The 19961-nt window shown below is 36.0% G+C and overlaps 3 protein-coding genes and 1 non-coding gene across 13 annotated transcripts; 1 reads left to right on the top strand and 3 right to left on the bottom strand.

Moving 5' to 3' along the window:
* The first annotated feature begins 4144 nt into the window (after positions 1-4144).
* On the top strand, positions 4145-7993 carry LOC147550069 (glutathione S-transferase L3-like). 4 transcript variants are annotated; one of them, XM_086670954.1, is made up of 10 exons: positions 4145-4202; positions 4368-4469; positions 4555-4615; positions 5721-5807; positions 6359-6457; positions 6558-6654; positions 6770-6849; positions 7374-7481; positions 7603-7683; positions 7779-7993. In XM_086670954.1, exons 1-10 carry the CDS (start codon positions 4192-4194, stop codon positions 7785-7787), a joined length of 735 nt encoding a protein of 244 aa, XP_086527080.1. In that variant the 5' UTR covers positions 4145-4191; the 3' UTR covers positions 7788-7993. The 4 variants fall into 4 exon arrangements, with proteins under 4 accessions (XP_086527080.1, XP_086527078.1, XP_086527077.1 ...); XM_086670952.1 differs by having other exon boundaries at positions 4362-4469; XM_086670951.1 differs by having other exon boundaries at positions 4362-4469; positions 4552-4615.
* Positions 7994-8796: 803 nt separating this feature from the next.
* On the bottom strand, positions 8797-12915 carry ORC3 (origin recognition complex subunit 3). 3 transcript variants are annotated; one of them, XM_086670949.1, is made up of 3 exons: positions 12499-12896; positions 12045-12273; positions 8797-11573 (listed from the first exon to the last, which is right to left on the bottom strand). In XM_086670949.1, the coding sequence occupies exon 3, from the start codon at positions 11284-11286 to the stop codon at positions 9133-9135; it is 2154 nt and encodes a 717-aa protein (XP_086527075.1). In that variant the 5' UTR covers positions 11287-11573; positions 12045-12273; positions 12499-12896; the 3' UTR covers positions 8797-9132. The 3 variants fall into 3 exon arrangements, with proteins under 3 accessions (XP_086527075.1, XP_086527074.1, XP_086527076.1); XM_086670948.1 differs by lacking the exon at positions 12045-12273 and having other exon boundaries at positions 8797-11437; positions 12499-12915; XM_086670950.1 differs by lacking the exon at positions 12045-12273 and having other exon boundaries at positions 8797-11428; positions 12499-12915.
* A 691-nt stretch (positions 12916-13606) lies between these two features.
* Positions 13607-19275, bottom strand: LOC147550066 (DEAD-box ATP-dependent RNA helicase 1-like). Of its 5 annotated transcripts, none has more exons than XR_015238230.1 (11): positions 18891-19249; positions 17355-17491; positions 16892-17126; positions 16528-16782; positions 16286-16437; positions 16031-16202; positions 15669-15856; positions 15335-15539; positions 14958-15063; positions 13973-14238; positions 13607-13835 (listed from the first exon to the last, which is right to left on the bottom strand). XR_015238230.1 is itself a non-coding variant. In XM_086670939.1 (10 exons), exons 2-10 carry the CDS (start codon positions 17465-17467, stop codon positions 14159-14161), a joined length of 1506 nt encoding a protein of 501 aa, XP_086527065.1. In that variant the 5' UTR covers positions 17468-17491; positions 18891-19275; the 3' UTR covers positions 13607-14158. The 5 variants fall into 5 exon arrangements, 2 of the variants coding, with proteins under 2 accessions (XP_086527065.1, XP_086527066.1); XR_015238231.1 differs by having other exon boundaries at positions 13607-13972; positions 14061-14238; positions 18891-19177; XR_015238229.1 differs by having other exon boundaries at positions 14061-14238; positions 18891-19177.
* TRNAA-UGC (transfer RNA alanine (anticodon UGC)) lies at positions 19202-19274 on the bottom strand. The gene has a single exon. It is a non-coding gene; the product is annotated as a tRNA-Ala (tRNA).
* Positions 19276-19961: the final 686 nt, after the last annotated feature.

The following is a 19961-nucleotide window of genomic DNA, read 5'->3' as shown; positions in this document are numbered from 1 at the left end:
TTGAATGTGAAACTTTTAGTCACGAGTGGATTTGTTAGTTAGAATATTTCAGACAATGAAATCTTATTATCGTATGCTATAATAAGTATGGATTTCGACCATACACATAACTTTGTAATCCTAATGGTTTGGTTTTTATGGAGGGATAAGAAGGTTGTGAGACATGAAAAGTAGAGTTTTTGATACATCTGGCTCACTACCTTCTTGGCCCTACATATGGAAGATGCAAATCTATTTCCCACAGTCTGCATGGGCACACTCACAAAGTCACAGTGTTCAGTGTTATTCAATTATGATCCTCCAAATAGGCCCGCGGCCCGCCCTTGATCAAGACGATTCCGCGAGGGCCTATTGAGCTTTGTGTGCCACAGACACCTGAATCAATTTGTGAATCTTGTACTTAATTGGATGGATTTGTTCATCAAGTTTGGCCTTTTGGGATGGCCTTGGGTTATTATTGACAACAATATTAATTTTTATCTTGTTATCCATAAATGAAGGAAATACTATTTTTCCTACAAAATATTATTACAACCTAACATTGGTAAGGAGGATCAAGGTTCCTTCCCCTACGGTGCCCCACCCGTGGGCATATAGGACCTTAGATGTACGTGTCCACCTTTCTCTCAACGTCACAAAAAACCAATGAGAACAAAAGAAAATTATGATGGGGCTGGATGATTCTATTATGTGGTTTACCACTTAGATAATATAAGAAAGCTCGATCCCTTTTCCCAGTGTCATGTATAGTTGGAATCGGAACCGATTTTAGATTGGTTTGGCTCATCAAGGTAGACACACCATTGTGTTCGTATCTTCGAACTCTTCACTTTAAAGCCAAGAATCTTTCAAATACGATTCTTGATGAATGAGATTTTTTTTATCTAAGTTATTGAGTTCGTTAATGTTAAATGAGGTTTATTTAGAAATGGGACTAAATGGTAAGACAACCAAGTTAGTTTGGGAACCAAACAACAATAACGGAACGTCAGTTTAAGGGTATTGCGGTCAAGCTTCGGGATGATCAAATGGTTGCCGTTCAACCACCAAAATTCTACCATATCTACCGGCCTAAACCACTGATGCTTTAGATCCAGGGGCGGAACCAGAATTTCATACTAGACAGGGCAAGCCTAAAGTTTCTACAAAGTAAACTTCTACATATAATACGTATGGACTTACAAGATACAACACAAGACAATCTTTTTAAGAACATCCTTTTATATCATGATTTTTTACATTTATCTTAATAATCTAAATAAAACGATAGAAGTAATCTTTTGAGTTAAATTTACAAATCAACGTAATCTTGGATAACTCAGTTGAGTACCAAAATATCAATAGATCTTTATCAATTATTCCACAATTGAAATAATAAAAAAGTCACATAATTTTAGTAATCATTAACCTAAAGTCTTCGTGTTATAATTATTCAATGACACTTGAAGTAGAAAAAATTACATAGCCAAGAGTATATCCAAGCAAAAAAACAAGATTTTCTCTAGCAATTCGTCACTTAATTTAGGGTCGCTTAGTCGTTTGAAACCAAAATAAAAGGAGAGTCTGAGGTAGGCTAAGGGATTTGAACTCGTGTCTTTGGGTTGGAGGCATACACTCCACAACTAGAGCTAAAGTAACCTATGGTGAATAGTGGTAGCTTGGCTTATATATGTGGAGATCAGGCGGGGCAACTGCCCAGCCTGGTCTCCACATAATTCTGCCCCTACTTAGGCCTCGATAGATTCGTCATTTTTTTCACAAACGCTGACATCCTCTCACCTAAATCGTCACCTGTTGTGTCTTATGCCAACAAAAACACTCCAAACGCACATTTTTTTTCATGTAAGTTATTAGAATTTTTCTCCAAAATTCAATCTATTTTTTCTAGATATCAGAGTAGTCTTCATTTCACAATATTTAATCAATCAAAATTCTTCCAAGTATCAAGAGATAATCTAAGACATCCTGAGTTTCCATGCAAAGGGAAAGAATCCGTTGAAAAGTCCATATTATTTAGGTTCAGATTTTGGGGCACCCTTAAAAGTCGCTGAGTTATCCAAGATATTTGAGTGGAAAATTTTGAATACCCCCACTTTTTTGTCTAAGCCTGGGTCTATACCCAGTCCCCGGTTGGGTTAGGGTATACCCAACTCGGATTGAGACCCGCCCCGAGACTATTCCAACCCGGGTTGGATGGGCCCGACCTGCAACCCACCCAGACCTTTTAAACACCACTAATACCCAGGTAACAACACTTTAGTTCTTTAATCTGGTCTGATTGAAACAAGCTATTTGATTATGACGTGATTGCATATATAGCCCCTAGTTTAACCTAGCATGTTTGCAAAACAAACCCTAAAGTAAATAAGTCATTCTAGTCTCTCATCTAACCCCGGGATGTTACAAAGGGTTTCAAGCGAAACCCCCCCGTGAGACGTAGTGTGACAATTTTGTGGTTTGCTGACCACAAGATGTTCATGGTCTGTATCATTGCAGACTGACAATGAAACCCTCGATATGGTGGACCCTTAGATCCGTTATGATGGAACTTATAACAGTGAGAAACCGTGAAGAGTGTCTCCTTTGTAGAGATCCTCCTTGGTAAAAATAATAGGGTAAGAATCCAAACATCTCTTGGTGTCTTTGTCAGGATTATCCAACCCTTTCTGCAATTTCAAACGATCAGAATTCGCCAACAACAAGGTGTCTACATCTTGCTTCTTTTCTTCCCTTAATCAAACGATCTATCCATGATGTCAGATCTTCATCAGTGACCATGACAAATTCAGAGATGACTTGGATGTGGTTGTTGAATTTTGTGAGTCCACAATGTCAAATCCGAGATAATTGAATGTTAGGAGGTTGTTGAAGTATTTCCCCCTTCCTACAGCTCCATATTGATGAACATTAAGGTTTCAGAATTTTTTCGAGGTTTGTCATATCTTTTCAAGGTTTATCAGATCTACTAAGGTTCGTAGAAGCAGAAATTGATGATAGTTAGATTTGTTTATTTTTATCGGTTCATTTGTACAGTTTAAGAGTTGTTCATTAGGGTTCCTAAGATGATTACTATGATGATAATTTGATTTGATAAGGATGTGAAGAAGACGAAGGCCCGTTCGTAGTTTGTGTGTTTGTTGTTTACGATAATTTTTATGTTTATTTTAGTGTCTCTGTATTCTAATATGTTGAATAAATGTGTAGTCAAATGAAGATCTTTGAAGAAGTATGTGTTCTTGGATAAAAGAAGATCAAAGTATATGATCTTTGTTCGAAAACGATTGTGCACAACACAATGATTTATGGATGCTCAAAAAAATTTATATGTCGTGACAAATGATAATTAGCAATGTAAATACGTTTTTGTATCCAAAAAGATCAAAGTATATGACCTTTGTGCGAAAACGATTGTGCACAACACAACGATTTATGGATGCTCAAAAAAAATTATATGCCGTGACAAATGATAATTAGTGATGTAAATACGTTTTTGTGTACCCATATCTATTTATTCATGCAACAAACAAAATTCAATAAAAAAAAAGTAAGATCATAAAATCTAACTTGTGATCTTTTATGGGATGTAGGAACCTAAGCACCAAAAATTTGGAATCCTCACCAATCAGTCATGAGTAAATAAAGATCAAATAAATTTAAACGTCGAAATTTTACCGTTCAAAAAATTAATGAGCATTCAGAAATATCTTGCCAATTCATCCAATTCCGCATTATGTTTTCGTACAAAAAAACACTTTTTATAAAATTTGTCAAATTCCATTTTCTTTTACGTATATTGTCATGTGCATAGCTCGCAAAAAAGTCACTAGACATGTTGTAGTTTCGTCCTCACAGTCTTAATGACGTAGATGCGGTGGGACTAAACTCACACATACCTGTAGTTTTTGTCTTTTTTACTTATGGAGTTATGGTAGCGGGACTCATGCCAAAATATGATGCGTCCCAAACAGGCGTGAGTCCCGTGAGTAAATGAATTGGTCCTATACTCATAACTCCAATATGGAGAAGAAAAAGTGAAAGTAATGCCTATTTATAGGCGCCCCACTTAATTACTGTTGGCGCCCCCTACAGCCAAAATTTGCCCCCGACGTATGAGTGAAAGTGCGCTTGTAGTACTAAACTGTGACTTCTTCTCTAAAGGAAACAAACACAGAGTTCCATTTTACAGTGACAATGGCCGCAGCGTAAGAACCCCCAAATATTTTATTGTTAGAAATCTTCTACTTTTTCGGATTTTTCTTCCTGGGATTTCTTCGATTTAATATTTTAATGTATTTTTCTTTCCTGGGTATTAGAAGTTTTGCTTAAACTAATGAGTAATTATAAATAATTTTCTTCTCCAGGAGCAGTGTTAAGGAGGATCTTCCACCTTCTCTTTTTTCTGAAAAGGGTCTTCCACCTCCTCTAGGTTCTACTTCTGATCCACCACCTCTGTTCGACGGCACAACTAGGTCTCACTCTCTCTCTCTCTCTATATGTATACACTTTATGTTACAATTGGTTCTCAAAATTTTCTTACTTTAATTCATGAAGCAGGTTGTACATATCTTATATATGCCCTTATGCACAGAGAGTGTGGATTACCCGAAACTGTAAGGTATGCATTTTAGTTTTTACTTTTATCATGCTCTCTCGCAGCTTGCTATGTAAATTTTTTTGTGACTCCATTATAAGATTACTTTGTCATCCAACTCAAAACGAATGGACAAAAACGAGAGAAGACCTAGATATGAAACTATTTTCACACGGAATACCCTTTTTTGTCAATGTGGTACTAGTTTCACACGCCCCTTCATGTGTGGCGCTGTTTGAACTTAACATTTGTCTTTTTTTCTTTTCGGAGGGACGTGAAGTAAGCGTGACATTTAAGTTTATTATGTGTGGACCTAACTCTTGTACCATGATAAGTTTGTGATCATCTAACTCAAAATACATCTGTGATATTTTAACTCAAAATCAATTAACAATGAGTAGATGAGACCAAGACATTATATTCTTCCTCAAGAGATTATCCTTTTTTCATGTGGACTATCCTCACAAGTTTGTGATTATCCCGCTCAAAACTAATTAACAAATGGGGGCGGGGGAGAAAACGTAGACATTATATTCTCGGTTACAAGAATACACTTTTTTTTTTTTTTTTTTTTTTGATGAAGGATTACAAGAATACACTTCCTCAAACACAAACACCATTCATGATTTCTATTTGAGAAATTGGTAGAAACACCCTCTAAATTTTTTATTTTGGTGTAAAAGTGTTACTCAATTTTTTTAGTCTTCCGCTCCCTAAGTATTTCGTAATTTGCGACAACTTGCAAGAGGGTTGCAAAAAATATTGGGTTTTAATTTTAACCAAACAAAATACAAATATTTGAGTTTTTAACCAAACAAAATATAAATTTTGGATTTTTAACCAAATAAAATATTACTTGTCTTTTTAACTTAAAAAAAAAATTAAAATCAGGTTTTCGACCCGATTCCCTGATTCAAAAAATCAATATTCCTATACATAACGGAATGACAACAATTGCACAACAAGATTCTAATACGTATGAACGGTTTCTTATGAAAGTTTAATTCCTTTTTTTTGTAAGTTATTCTTCTAAATAATCAGATTACGTAAATAGAACTTGTCGTGTAACTGTTGTAAGTTTGTAGTGTCACTAGCAGGACTCATGTTTTATATAATTTTGTGAGAGCAGGGACTGCAAGACAAGATCACATTGGTACCCCTTGATCTTCAAAATAGACCTACTTGGTACAAAGAGAAACTTTACCCTCCAAATAAGGTGATATTCCATCAACCCATACTTATATTGCTCATTCTTTTATGTAAATTGAGGGGTTGTTGAGTCTAATTTGATAGTTTATGTTGATTTAGTACACAAAAAGGTAATACACGACCAAAATATGCTTGGGTAATGAGTTTCAAGCTAGCTTAGTTGGTTATGTCTGTTGCAGTTCAATACTTACACCACCTAAGTCTAGTTCTTTTCATCTGCTCATTTACTGATTTTAAGAGAACATGCTCAGATTGTAAAACTAGAAGTGGTTAAGGCACCATAGAAATGACAAGAGCTTAGTTGATTGATAAGTCTAAATTGAATAATTCGTAGAAAATCTTCGTGATTCTTAGTGATGACTTCTCAATATCTGTTCAAAAGGGTCTTCATCTCGAGGAGTCGTGGTAATGAGTTCGATTTGATCACACTTTTCACATATATCTCTTTTTAGTTCTTCTGCTTTCATTTCGATAAAGTTTTAGTTTACTTCGAAGTACACATTATACAATATCAAACACTTATCCCTTATTTATGAGAATTTCATGTATTGTTTGTAGGTACCTTCTCTCGAACATAACAATGAGGTGAAAGGGGAAAGTCTTGATCTAATTAAATATCTTGATTGCAACTTTGAAGGCCCTTCACTTCTCCCAGATGTAAGCCCATGATATCGATGTATTTGAAACTTTGATTCGATTACTTATAGGCTTTTAGCTTCGATATTCTAATTGTGTTAAATAAAATGTGAAACTATAGGATCCTGCTAAGAAAGAATTTGCAGAGGAATTACTATCATATGCCGATACCTTGACGAGCGTTGGGATGGCATCGGCCAAGAGAGATGCTGAAGTTAGTAAGTTTTCGAGACATGCTATCTCCATAACTTTCCTTTGGAATAATGATGAAGAAAATAATAAGAATTAGGGATAAAACTAGACTGATCATATATCGACGAATATCTACAACAGATGGCGCCCCTTTTGATTACCTAGAAACAGCGCTCTCGAAATTTGGAGATGGTCCTTTCTTCCTTGGCCAATTCAGTTTGGTAAGTATATCATATGGTAGTGTTTCCTCTTACCATGATTCAGAATCCTTTATACACTCGAATTATTTCCCTTTCCAACATTGACCAATGCCTTTGCATTTCCCGATTTGGTTTCAATATAGCATCTTCGTGCTTAACATGGTAACGGAGTTAAAGATCCTAATAGTCTATAGTGGTTCTCTTCGAGTATTCTTATATGCCTAGAGATGTTGGTTTCTAGACTGAAAAATAGCTCCGAGTCTCAATAGTGCTCTTGTTGATTATGTTTTATGTCAATTTTTATTTATTACGCCTTCCAGAGTGTTACATATTTATAAAGCATTTTGAGTAGGTTTGGGACTTAGATGGGTCGGGTGGGGAAGCTTGGGCTGATGTAGGCCTGCCCCGCCAAAGAAAAATCATGTATAATGTGGAGCCGAGCTGAGGAAGTTCGCTTGGTGGTGCCCAATCACGAACGATGTCTTTGGTATTATGACTGGCAGTACATCATATATAGTGAAACTCTCTCGTTTTTCAATCTTTAGGTGGATATAGCTTATGCTCCGTTTATCGAAAGGTACCATCCTCTCTTATTGGATGTAAAGCAGTATGATATCACAAAAGGAAGGCCTAAGCTTGCATCATGGATTGAGGTTCGCTCGATTCCTTCTCTAACTTCTTAGTCTTCTTCTTTTCTATTTCAATATTTTGAACGTAAAGTTATTGTATTGAACTACTTAGTGATCGGTGAGTCATATTTTTTTTATCTCGTAGGAACTGAACAAGATTGAAGGCTACAAACAAACCAAAATCGATTCTGAAGTACTCATAGGATATATAAAGAAACGATACCTGGTTCGTCGCTCTTTAACTCCTACTATTACTTCCGCCTTTCATCGAAAACACTAAATTTGAAGCTTAAATATTTGGTCATCATTTATGTTTTGCAGGGATTTTGAAGAGAACTATGGAGCTTAGAAATTCTTATGAAAATAAGAACACTATGCATTAGTATTTTAAAATGTAAACTTGTTTGGTTTTGTGTTTATTGTTGAATCATTCAATAAGAATCCTGAACCCCAAGCTCTTGAAATCTGAAAATTTACTTGTGTGTGGCATGTGAACTCTCTCGAGATAATAAAAAAAATAAAAGATTGGAGATTAATTTCTTGTCATTTTTACACTCATCTAATTCGACTGGACGAGTCACGGATAATCTTATTTTTATTATAGAATTTTTTTTCCATTTTGATTTTCACTCAATTCATATACTTTTCTCGATCCAAATAAGAGAAGGCAAAGAGAAATGGATTTGGTGGTCTTTTTAATTTTTAATTTTTATTTAGTTTTTACTTTTAACATTGTCCCAATCTAAGTAACCCAAATTAGCTTTGAGACAAGTCAAACAAAAACAAATATTCTAAAATCTAGCTCGACTCAAATATTAAGTCTCATTGAAAGAAAAAAAAAACATGAATATGTGGGACTTAAACTAGTTCTGTAGTTAATTTTCATTACCATTTCCATATTCACCAAACCATATCATTTCAGTCTTAATCCTTAAGTTTGTTTCGAAGTTTATACTGTATTTAGTTCTACTCTAATTTACAAGGAAGCAATAAACCTGACGAGCCCGACTCTTTCTGTGGGCATGGGCGGCCTTTGAGCATGAGATATTTGCAAAAACCCCGCCCGAATACCGTAACAGCGAAAGAGGAAAGGAAACAAACAACGAAGCCTGACCCAACGATGTCACTGCCCATGGGCGCCTGTGCCCACCTGATTGCCATCCCTAGGAAAGATAGAGCTTTCAGAGGAACTGTCCTACTCATGATATATCTAGCAGGAGCTTTTCAACTCCCAACTCATATACAAGTGAATTTGGCTTATCTACATCCATATCTGAACCTAGTAAGATATCTATCACTCCATTCATTCTTAAAATGAGTTAAAAGGTGAAAAATGTCAGATCCAAAACATTACCACAGAAATATTTCAATGAACTCTCTGCATTGAGCCAGTTTAAACAAGGAACATAAGAAATCAGGGCAAGGACAAGTTTTACCAATTCAACATACTGAAACAACAGGAACAAGATTGATACATAACCATGTCAAAAATGGTTAACTCAGCTGATACATGAATGGATAAAAAGAATAACCAGTTTAAATCAATCTGAAGCTTACCTCTTGCACCGAAGGCATTTCTCTCACTTGGTATCGGTCGCTTAAAATTGATAAATGTTATAGTAGTATTCTGGAGTATGTATTTTGATAAATTTTCGATCTCTAGAAAGATTTATAGCTAAAATCCGAAGGCAACCCTTTGGACAAAATCAGGTCGTTTCTTGCTTGGCATTCGAAGTAGCCCAGTGATCTGGAGCTCTGTAACTGCCTTGCAGAACCTTGCTTGAATCAAGGCTTCACTTATGACTTCACTCTCTTTCGTACTCTTTCTCTTCTTCGATGCTGGTGACATCTGCAATTTGCGCTTCCCCTTTTTGGTACTCGGGTTGGTAGTTCGCCGAACAATAATTTCCTTAAAAGATTTAAACCAGTCGTGGAGATTAATAAGGTCACCATGTTCTTGAGCTAATGTATAAATGATTGAGGTATCATTCATGGAAGGTAAAAGAGAATCTCCACTCTTACTACAGCAACTACAATGGAGATGGTTGTGAGATTTGAGAAGATCAACTTGAATCATTCTTCTTGGATCTCCAATCAAAGCTGATTGAAGTAGATCAACGTTATTAAAGCAGATAAGTTCATGGAAAGGTAAACTCTCCATCGGATTTAGATAATCTTTAACCATAGCTTCGATCAACTTAATAGCTCTTTCGTAAACTAGTCTCTTGTCTTTGTCCATATTCAAATTGCTACGAGATGTTGACATCTTTGGCGTACCAGTACCAGACCCATCTTGTTTTGAACTCTTCACATCACTCACCGAATCTAACAAAGATAACAAATGATCAACTACGTCACAAATTTTGGGGATTTCTTCTGTGTGTTTTCTCCAATTATGAAGTAATATAGATAACTGTGACACTGAAAGATCCTTTATTCTTCGTACTACCTGATGAATGACACCGTTTTCTGCAGCTACTGGTTTATCATTTGGATCAAGTGCCTCACAGAAAATATCGAAGAGGTTCATTTTCTGAAGTTTGCCAGCTTCATATAAGCACAATAGTACAGAGCTCCATTCCTTCCACAATCTCTTCATTGTTGATAAACCAGAAACCAAATTTTCAGCAGTCAAACTGTCCGACTGCTCCTTGTTTCTACAAGATGGAAGATCAAAAGCACACTCGAGCGCTGTTTCCGATAGTAATTCACACTTTTCACTCCAGAAATCTTCACTATTTTCGTGGAGGAAGCCTTCACATAAGAAACTAAGAGGCTCCATTGAAAAATGTTTTGTACATGCAATCTTCAAAGCTTTAATGAAAGCAGTCACAGTTCCATCCTGCCTTAGAAAATAGTTTTTGAGGAAAACAGATACATTATGGCCGACAATGAATCCTGAACATGATTTTACAAGAACAGCTTCGATGATTGCATCCATTCTCTCAGATGGGGAACCCAAAGTGAATTTACAAGGAGAAAGAAATTGGAGAGCATTTGATGTAAGTAACTTTCTTGGGGCATCAACAGTCGTGGAAACACCCATTATTAAGATGATCGGGATCTTTATTACCCATTCACTCAACATCAATATGAACTGAGATATGATACTTCCATTACATCTCTCCATATCATCGATGATCACAACTATGGGGATTCCATTATTTTCTGGTTCATTGTACCACGAAGCTAAGATACTAATATCTGAAGAATCAGGAGTAACCATGATTAACTGCCTTATCAAACTTCTAAGACAACCACCAATTCCGTTCTTGGCTGTGAAATCCAGCGAAGAAAGGCTAACCACATGACATCCGTGGGATTTTAGATGATTCCCGAGGTCTTTGAATGTCAACAAATCATCCACGAATTCAACATTCTTTGTGAAAACGAAACCTGTATAAATCTGTTTGCAACTGATGTCTGTCAAAGGAGGGTAAGAATGGAGAACAATAGGTACTTCAGCGGATCTAATAGAAGAGAAGGATTCACGAACCCATTGATGTACCACATTGAATACATCAATATTAATGTTCTTCAAGACATTCTTAATGATTGTCTCAATCTCCGACCACACAGTATCAAAAGCTTCAAAACGCCACTCTTCATAATCGTCTCTCTGAACTTGCTTGTTATCCTCTGATTTTTCTGTGGATTTAGGAGACGCTAGAGATGAATATAACTTTCTTTTGGTCTTTTTGGACGCAGAAGCTTGTCTACTTCCTTTTTGAGGCAATGCTTTGTGAAGAACAAAGAAAGGCTGAAGATTATTTTCCCCATTGTCAGCGATTGGTGATGAACATGGAGAATCAGTGGTTGGTGACTGCATGAATGCTTCTTTTGAAAATTTCTAGTCTGATACTCCAATCGTCCCTCTTTTCGTGCCAGTAGTGACAATCTTATTAAGAAGTCTTACTCGTCTACCTTAAACAAGATGATCCCAAATTCAAGCACATGATAACCTGGAGTTCCTTCAAACACTAAGAAGGCGAAGTTGTTTAGAATCATCGGGTTATAGGTAATTGGCATCAAATAACTAAATCCTACAATGCTCTAAAAGATTTGTATAATGAAATCCTAGCCCAGAGCAGAGGGTAACAATAAAGGAAACCCATTCTCCTATGTAGGACTATTCTCACACGCCCCCTCACGTGTGGCGTTCTTTGAGCCTAACACGTGTGTTTTTTTTTCTTTACGGGTGACGTGGAACACGTGTGGCTTTTAAGCCTATCACGTGTGGGCCTAGCTCTGATACCATGTTAATTTGTGGTCATCCAACTCAAAACCAATTGGCAATGGTGCCAACTTTTCTTCAAGTGAAGAAAAGCAAAATCAACAACAAACAACAACATAGCAACCTCACAATGATGCCTCCATCAAGTCAAAATCTACAAATTTGTTTAGCAAACTCATGAATTTGTCACTAGCAAAAGTCATTCGTTTGAGGGGGAATGTTAGAAATATAGTTCAATATAGTCCCACATTGTTCAATTGCTTAAACTTTTCTCTTGTACTACTCCTTATCATGATCTTATGTAATAACTATGAATATCAATACAAATCAATACAATTTCTCTTTTCTTACACCCTAAAATTCTAATAGACACCAATTTGAAGGATAATGACATTACTTTTCTTTACTTATTTCAAAATGGATAAGAACACTTTCAAAATAAACGATGAACTCTATCATTAAGTGAAGCATATAACCTCCCCCACTGATACCATTTAATCAATGATTTTGAGCTTGAACAATGTATTACTACCAAACATGAAGATAAGGTGCAAAAATTGCTTCTTTTTTATTTCCATGTTCCTATGAAAATCAAAGAAAATTGCTTAGTAATTTGTGTTCATTTATAATATTGGTTCAACCCCAAAACGTTAATTCTTTCTCTCTCTACTAATAAATTAGAACCAAGAAAGATGCCAAAATAAATTAATCATAACAGAACAATATGTAGACCTAAAATGTAGAAAGAAACCGTCTAACACATTAGTTTCAGTGATAAGAAGGGGAAAAGGGAAACGAAGAAACTACCTGACTGAACTAGGGTTTCAGAAACCCTTAAAATGAATGTCCTAAAGCTTCTTCCGCCTCTCGTACGCTCTATTGGATCATTAGAGTAAACAGCGAGAGAGAAAGAGGGATTTTGTGCGTCAAAAAGGTGAAGGAATTTTCCCGCCAAAAAAGAGTAAAAGAAAGATCTTTTGTTACTATATGCCCTAGATTAGATAACGGGCTTTGAAGTTACTGGGCCTCCCGGACAACGCGAACAATGGTAGAAAAAAACTAAAAGTTTAAAGTCTACTCAAAGTCTCAAACCTAAACGAAATCATGTTCCTTATTTTCAAGTCGTCACTCTCGCTCTCTCTTGATGAAACTTTTCACTCTCTTGATGAAAGGTTGATTCTAATTATGGTACAGGGTAGGTGTGTTTTTTCTAGTCTTTCATGTCTGCAGAGCTAATTATTGGTCAACCTTAACCAGTTAAAAAAGTCGACAGATCTTAGTCGCACGAGCCAAAACGCACTTACACAAGAGCAAGCCCTCCGCTGGGCTATCAAGGGAATGGGCGCAAAAGACTAGCATCACCTGGATCCAACTCTAACCAGAAAGATTGCTGGGAGGTCGCATAAGTTTCGTAGGCACCTATAACTTTGAAGATCTAAAAACTAAAAACTTATTTCTAATTAGCCAAGCTCACTCACACACACACAGACACACTCATTGGAGAAGATGAAAGTGAAAGAAGGGATTTGTACCATTCTACCCAATTTAATGTTTGTGTTTGTTTGGGATCTTCAATCCTTGGTAACAATTGATCATTAATATTTAGGAGAGAAGGGATTGAAAAAAACAAGGGTGATATGATGCCCAAAAGTACATAGTTAAAAAAAAAAAAACTCCAATCAGTCTTGAGTCTACCAAGATCTCTAGCTAAACTTCATATCTAAATTTTGAAAAGTGAAAAAAGAAAGCCTTGAAGAAATATAAATTTGTGAACCACAGATACCAACCCAGAGAATAAAAAAAAGTTGAGTATTTTATATCTTACAAGACTGACAAATCACTAAGTAATTGACATATGGGGAGAAAGTATCTCATTCCTCCATGTCCATGACAAAAATTGTTGTAGACAATGTCATCTCAAAATTGAAGTTAGTTATTAAGTAGTAATTCTTATAAATAAACTACAACTCAAACTTAATCAAACTATTAAAATCATTTAAACATCAATAAGACATCATCATCATCATTTTTCTCAATCTTGACTCTCAATTCTTCAACCCACATGGAGTTAGTAAATAAGGAATCCAACTCTTCCTCCATTCAACTCTTCTATCTTCCTAATTCTGTCTATCATTTTGCTTTCCCTTCTCAACAACACAAAAAGCTATTAAAAGAAAAACAGATTCTTCTTCATACGAAAGACTGAATTTCTGTAAAAAAAAAAATCAATCGCTTCTAGTGATTTCTCAAGTTGAAGTCTTCCAATATTGAGTGTGTAAACCTGCGAGAAAGATAGGTCCGGAGACGTCGTTGAAGATGAAGGTGACTAAACAAAAGGAAACTCTTTACTTAGGGCACTAGTACTTTACCATAAAATCTCTAGTATCCAAAAGCAGAGAAGCTGGTTATGACAGTCACCAACTGTAAAATGTTCTATCCATATATCATTTTGTCCAGCTGATTTCCTTCACTTAGATTTTGCTCTTAAATTCTTTTTATGCCGGCTTGGTGCTTTTGATTCTGTACGCTCCTCCATTTTCTTCGATGCTGATGAGTTTTGACAAGAAAGTTATTTTCACAGGAGATTAAGTTTGTAACAAATGTTACTGGAACCACATTTAAAGGTACACAGGCAATACAGTGGAATCCGCCACAGGTTTATATAACGAAATGCTACTCGATACTCGATAGACAAAGAAAGAAAAGAGAAACTAACATTAAGGGCGTGCTCGTTTTTTAATTGTCCGAATCTTACTTGAACGAGTAAAGACTTGTCTGAATCTTAGTCATATGAGTCAGACTGGTCTTGGTCAGGGCCTAGGGATACAATAGTCCTATCAAGTTATTTTAGACGACGAGCTCTCCATCCACAATTGTTTTATGTCTACCTCAAATTGGCCCAAAATGGGGCCGATCAAACGAGTAAGGCGCAGAGCAGATATAATATAAACATTCTGAAATTCGACTAGAGTCGATTCATATTCCATATCTGAAATTGGAATACGAAATACACCACCTAACTTAGAACAAGGAGAGAATTAGAGATCGACGCACAACAATTCATACCCTATCGAAATGTTGGTGCACTAAATTGCAAAGATCAATGATTAACCACACTAGTAATTTAGATAAACCTACCTGAATCATAATAGAATACTAAATGGACATATGGGTATTCTCATTCTTCAAGTTCCGAAACCACAATTATCATTGACAAACATCGTTAAGGTACTGAAATATCACACATATAGAGAGTAAAATGTTACCTGTAGTATAAAGAGGGCGAAGTCGCTCAATTGTATCGGCGGAAATAGGGTATTCACTGCAAGAGTTGATGTCAACTTTTTGCAGCATATCCTTAAATGGTAAGACCTAGAAAATTTTGAGAAGAGGATGAGCTTCAATACAGCATAACAATGAAAATCAAGTCAAAAGTATTTGCAACATTAAGTTCCATTGAAACATCATTGTTCAACTGAAGACTCATCTGCAGCAAGGTCTTCTTAAATCCTAGTTTAAAGAAAAAAGAGTTTCATCCAAATAAAAAAGAAAAAATAGTTTATAAGTAGCCAATTTTACCCCTGTGATCCAAGTAGGGAAATTTAAATATAGAACATTCATTCATATCTGAAACTTCCCATACCTCATTCCTACGAAGAAATGTGAAGCAGCGCCCGGCTTGTCCTGCTCTAGCAGTTCTTCCAGCTCGATGGACGTAAGCCTTAATATTACTAGGTGCGTCATAATTAATCACATTTGTCACATCTTCAATATCCATTCCACGGCTCATCACATCTGAACAGACAAGAACCTCTACTGTTCCTTTCCGAAAGGCCTTTAGCGTGTTGCTGCAACCAATGGCCACAAACTTCGATAGTTGTACCAATCCAGAAAGGGAAATTTCAAGCATCAAAGCGTTCCAGTAAACTAATGGTAACAAACTGAATTAATAGTTTATTAGACATGTCAGAGATTACCTTCTTTGATGTTTAGGCTGACCACTTGAATACTCTTTGACCTTAAATTGCAAGTTTTCAAAGCAATTAAGTAAGATACTGAGCTCGTGAGTTTTCTCTACAGATGATCTGAAAACAATAGTTTTTTCCCCACTCAACTCTTGTAGAAGTGCAACCAAATGGAGTGGTTTGTCTAATGACTTACACACCTGTGGAGAAGTCGAGAAGGGTTATAAAGTTTTCTGGTGAAAGAGTCAACTCGAATGTCTTTATTAATGATAGAGCTTATAGAAAGATGTACTGCCAATAAACTCCAACTGCAAAAGTAATAAGATAAATTTCATATACATGTATGTCAAAACTCAAGAGTCAACAAGACATACCAATTTGTAAGATCGCAGCTTATCAGGAAGCTTATATCGACCACCAGTCAATAGCAGAGGATGATGCAGTTCAAGCTGGGATAGTTTGCTAGGGTCCTGTGTTAGTGTAGCAGATAGAATCATCTTCACAAGCCTCGGGTAAATTTTACCTTTAAATCCTCTTTCAATCCCACTGCATCAAGAAAGTAGAACTATTCTTAAGGTGTTAACAGTTTTTAATCCCATAGATGTAAGAAATGAAAGCGGATAACTTACGATCTCCTTATAGTTCTGAAGGAAGCTAACTCAGATTCAGAAGTTCTTAAATGAGCAAAAGGGCTTTCCTCATCTGAATGAATAAATTTAAGCACAGTAGGTAACCAGGACTGATATTCCCCTTTTAGTAACTTTTCTGTTTCATCAACCACCTGAGGATCTCAATATAAGCCTATGTAAATTCTCCATATAATAGTTGAATAAAGGATTAAAACTCCAACAATAAAAATCGTCGTCCTTACAAGGAACTGAAGATGCTCAAGAGTGAAGCCTTTAGTAGTTTTGATGTGGTCCATCAGCTTACCAGGGGTTGCCACTAAAATATCAACAGCACTTTCTAGTTCAGGCATACGGTAATCTGGATCATAACAAACGCTTGCTTCATAATTAGGTTGTTTAATAAGCTCCAACATATCATCTGCTTTTGAAGTTTGACCACTTGCCAGACCAACAGATAAGCCTACTGCTGATGCAATAGAGTCAAATTCGCCCTTAACCTAAACCAAGATGGAAAGTACAGAACAACTGTCAATAGATCGATAACAAATACAAACACTAGTAGAAATAGATTGCTAAAGCTTTTGAATAGGAGTTATAAAAAGGAACCTGCTCAGCCAAACTATGAGAAGGCAGCACAATTAAAGCGCGTAAACGTGTCACATTTCGATTTGAAAGCTTTTGAACTATTGGTAAAGCATAAGATAGAGTTTTTCCACTTCCGGTTGCTGAATTTACACATAGGTCTCGCTCAAATTGACCAGGTCCAATTGTTTGTTTCCATACTTCATATTGGACTTGAAAAAGAGAACAATAACCCTTATTTCTCAGAGCATCTTTCAATCTACAATACTAGGTAATGAATTAAATTAGGTAAAGAAAGAAGCAACGACATTAACACAATATATCGGATATGGTTGAAGTACGCCATAAATCAAAGAACTAAACTACTCATCCGCTGTTTTTATTCATATAAGTTATTTAAGTAGTTGATTTATGAGAATACGGGAGATATAAGACAAAAATGTTAACGGAAAAGAGTAAACAGATGGGAAAGAGGAGAAAGAACAACCTGGGATCAAGAAGTGGTACATCATCTAGTGGGCATCCTTCAGAAAGACTAAGGTCAACTGGATTTCTCATCCATGGCAAAACCGGTATCTTCTTCTGCTTAGGTTCTTCCATTTCTTTTCCAACTTTGTCAAACAACTGAGATGTACAAAAGGAAGGGTAAAGAAATTATTAACCAAAGAAAAGTAGATCTACTCATCTACTATCCAGCCAAGTCTACCCCATATGTCTATCCACATTATTTAAATGCATTTCATCAAACACATTGAAGTCAGTATCCCTATGAGCAAATCATTATGCTAATGCTGCAATTTTGCAGGAAACCACGAGGAACCAAACTATCTGTGAATTGTAACAATTTTCGAAGGAAAACAATTCTTCAGAAAGTGGAACATAGAATTTGGCACTACTGGCAGTCAACCACTTAATGAAAGAATTGAGTTTGAACAAAAATCAACATAGAAACATGACAAGCTAAAAAAATCTGCTCTTTTGAATGATTTCCCTTTCTTTTATGGATGAATATAATGATTTAATAACGATTTCACTGATATAATAATCAATTGCTTCATAAGTTCATCCATTTAGACTATAACCAACAAACATGAAAAAAAAAAAAGATAGAGAACACTATTTTGACCCAAACATCCAGAAAAATAGAATTAGAGTTAGCAAAAAAGGAAAAACACATTCTCTCCAACAGTAAACAGTAACATTCATAAGAGGGAGCCAAAAAGAAAGGTCAAGAAAATATACCTAAACTTGGGTTTCAGAAACACCTAAGAACCTAACCAAAAGCTTCTTATGAATTTGAACTACTTGTATAACGAGTATCTATTTATTTCACTATTTAAGTAAACTGCGGAGAGGTGGAACCAGGTTTTAAAGTTAGGGCCAATGGAGCCCCGACTTGGAGTATTTAAAGAAGCTACTAGTGACGACAAACTTATCTTCTACTTGGAATTCCTTGCCTCTGGTGATAATGCATTTGGATTTCAAGAAAAAAGTTATATTCAAGGGTAGGTCCGTATCAGCAAAATCGATTATTCATTTGATTCAAAGGAACCTCTTTTTTTATCAAGGGAGATGAAGTGGGCAAAGTTTCTGTCTTTTCATGAGTTTATGGTGAATTGGGAAACGATGCTTGCAACACTTTAATCTTCGTATACTTTGCGGATTTTGGTTTCTATTTTCTTTCTTTTTTGTCATTCAAGGAGGATTGCCTAACCTCCTAAAGGGTGAGTTCCTTATGGCATTGTGAATCATTTTCTTCTAATATATTCATTCAAAGTTTCAAAATTGAAACTTCAAAAGTATAGGAAAAGTGGACGATCCTAGTAGAACTCTAAAAACTACAAACATATATATATATATATACCCACAAAAGAAGATGACCAAAAAAATGTGGAGGAGCTTGGTCTACTAGACATTTTATCAAACAGTTCATGTGCATTGACAAACTAACTACATGAAGTGGACAAGAACCTAAACAGCCAGAACATTCAGATTTTATAAACATGAGGAAAATTATACTAACCGAATTCTTGACAGAGAAGGTGAAGATTTCAGATAAAACCCTAGTTGCTCAGCAGTCAGCAGCTTGGCTCCTAGCTGCGTCGATCAAAGATAAAAACCCTCAGCAGAAATACTTGGGAGTTGAGAGAGAAAGTGGAGATTAACGATAAACCCTAGTTTCTCGCGCTCTTGGCTCTTCCTTGTCGATTTGGAAAGTTGAACTCCCTCCCTTTTCTTTCCTGTCCCAATCTTTTTTTTTTTTAAAGTAACAGCAGTGAAATACCCAAATTGGCCTACTCAAAACGACCCATCTCTATAAAATAATGTTCGGTTTGGAGATGCAGGGGATCGAACCCTGTACCTCTCGCATGCAAAGCGAGCGCTCTACCATTTGAGCTACATCCCCATTTGTGTTGAATTACAAATCTTTATATCTTACAAGTGAAGTATAAGTATTTTTCAACTTCCTTGTTTGCAGGCCATGTGATTAATTAGACGCAGTCGCTGTTTCGAAGTGAACATATTGATATCGAAGATGTAGATCGGTGTTGGAGTTTTGTCGCCTTATGGGTTATGAAGAATTAAGGGAGATAGAAAAGGAAGAATAAAGAAAGGATTGGTTGTTGAAGTAGTTTTCACTTTAACATCCTCAATACTTTTTGAGAATAAAGAAAGGATTGGTTGTTGAAGTAGTTTTCTTGGCTTTCCAACTAGCAACCCTAACCTGGAGATCTCCCATCTTTTATTTGCAGACGATTGTATTATATTTTGCAAAAACTTCATGGATAACATACACAATCTTAAGAACATCCTCAATATTTTTTGTGAATCCTCAGGGCAAATGATTAATTATAGCAAATCAAATATTTTCTTCTCCAAAAATTCTCACCCTAAGTTCAAAAGAATGATTACTAGATCTCTCAAAGTAAAATACGCCTCCACTTCGAAAAAGTACCTAGGAGCACAGCTTTTCATAGGGGCTATCAAAACGAAAGTTTTCAATGAACTGATAGAACAGATTAACAATAAGCTCCACAAATAGAATCACTCATTTCTCTCTCAGGCAGGCCGTACGGTGGTAATCTCTTCCGTG

Source organism: Eschscholzia californica, unplaced genomic scaffold (genome assembly GCF_041429995.1).
Source record: "Eschscholzia californica isolate CP2 unplaced genomic scaffold, dmEscCali1.0.p SCAF_3, whole genome shotgun sequence".
NCBI classification, from domain to species: domain Eukaryota; kingdom Viridiplantae; phylum Streptophyta; class Magnoliopsida; order Ranunculales; family Papaveraceae; genus Eschscholzia; species Eschscholzia californica.
This window is presented reverse-complemented; position numbering and strand designations above follow the sequence as displayed.

Coding starts and splice junctions, on each gene's coding strand:
- LOC147550069 (XM_086670951.1), top strand. Junction 4,616..5,720: donor GGATTACCCGAAACTGTAAG/GTATGCATTTTA, acceptor TTGTGAGAGCAG/GGACTGCAAGACAAGATCAC. Junction 6,458..6,557: donor GCCCTTCACTTCTCCCAGAT/GTAAGCCCATGA, acceptor GTGAAACTATAG/GATCCTGCTAAGAAAGAATT.
- ORC3 (XM_086670948.1), bottom strand. CDS start 11,286: ATGCAGTCACCAACCACTGATTCTCCATGTTCATCACCAATCGCTGAC.
- LOC147550066 (XM_086670939.1), bottom strand. CDS start 17,467: ATGGAAGAACCTAAGCAGAAGAAGATACCGGTTTTGCCATGGATGAGA. Junction 16,783..16,891: donor CTCATAGTTTGGCTGAGCAG/GTTCCTTTTTAT, acceptor ATCTTGGTTTAG/GTTAAGGGCGAATTTGACTC. Junction 15,857..16,030: donor AGCTGCGATCTTACAAATTG/GTATGTCTTGTT, acceptor ACTTCTCCACAG/GTGTGTAAGTCATTAGACAA.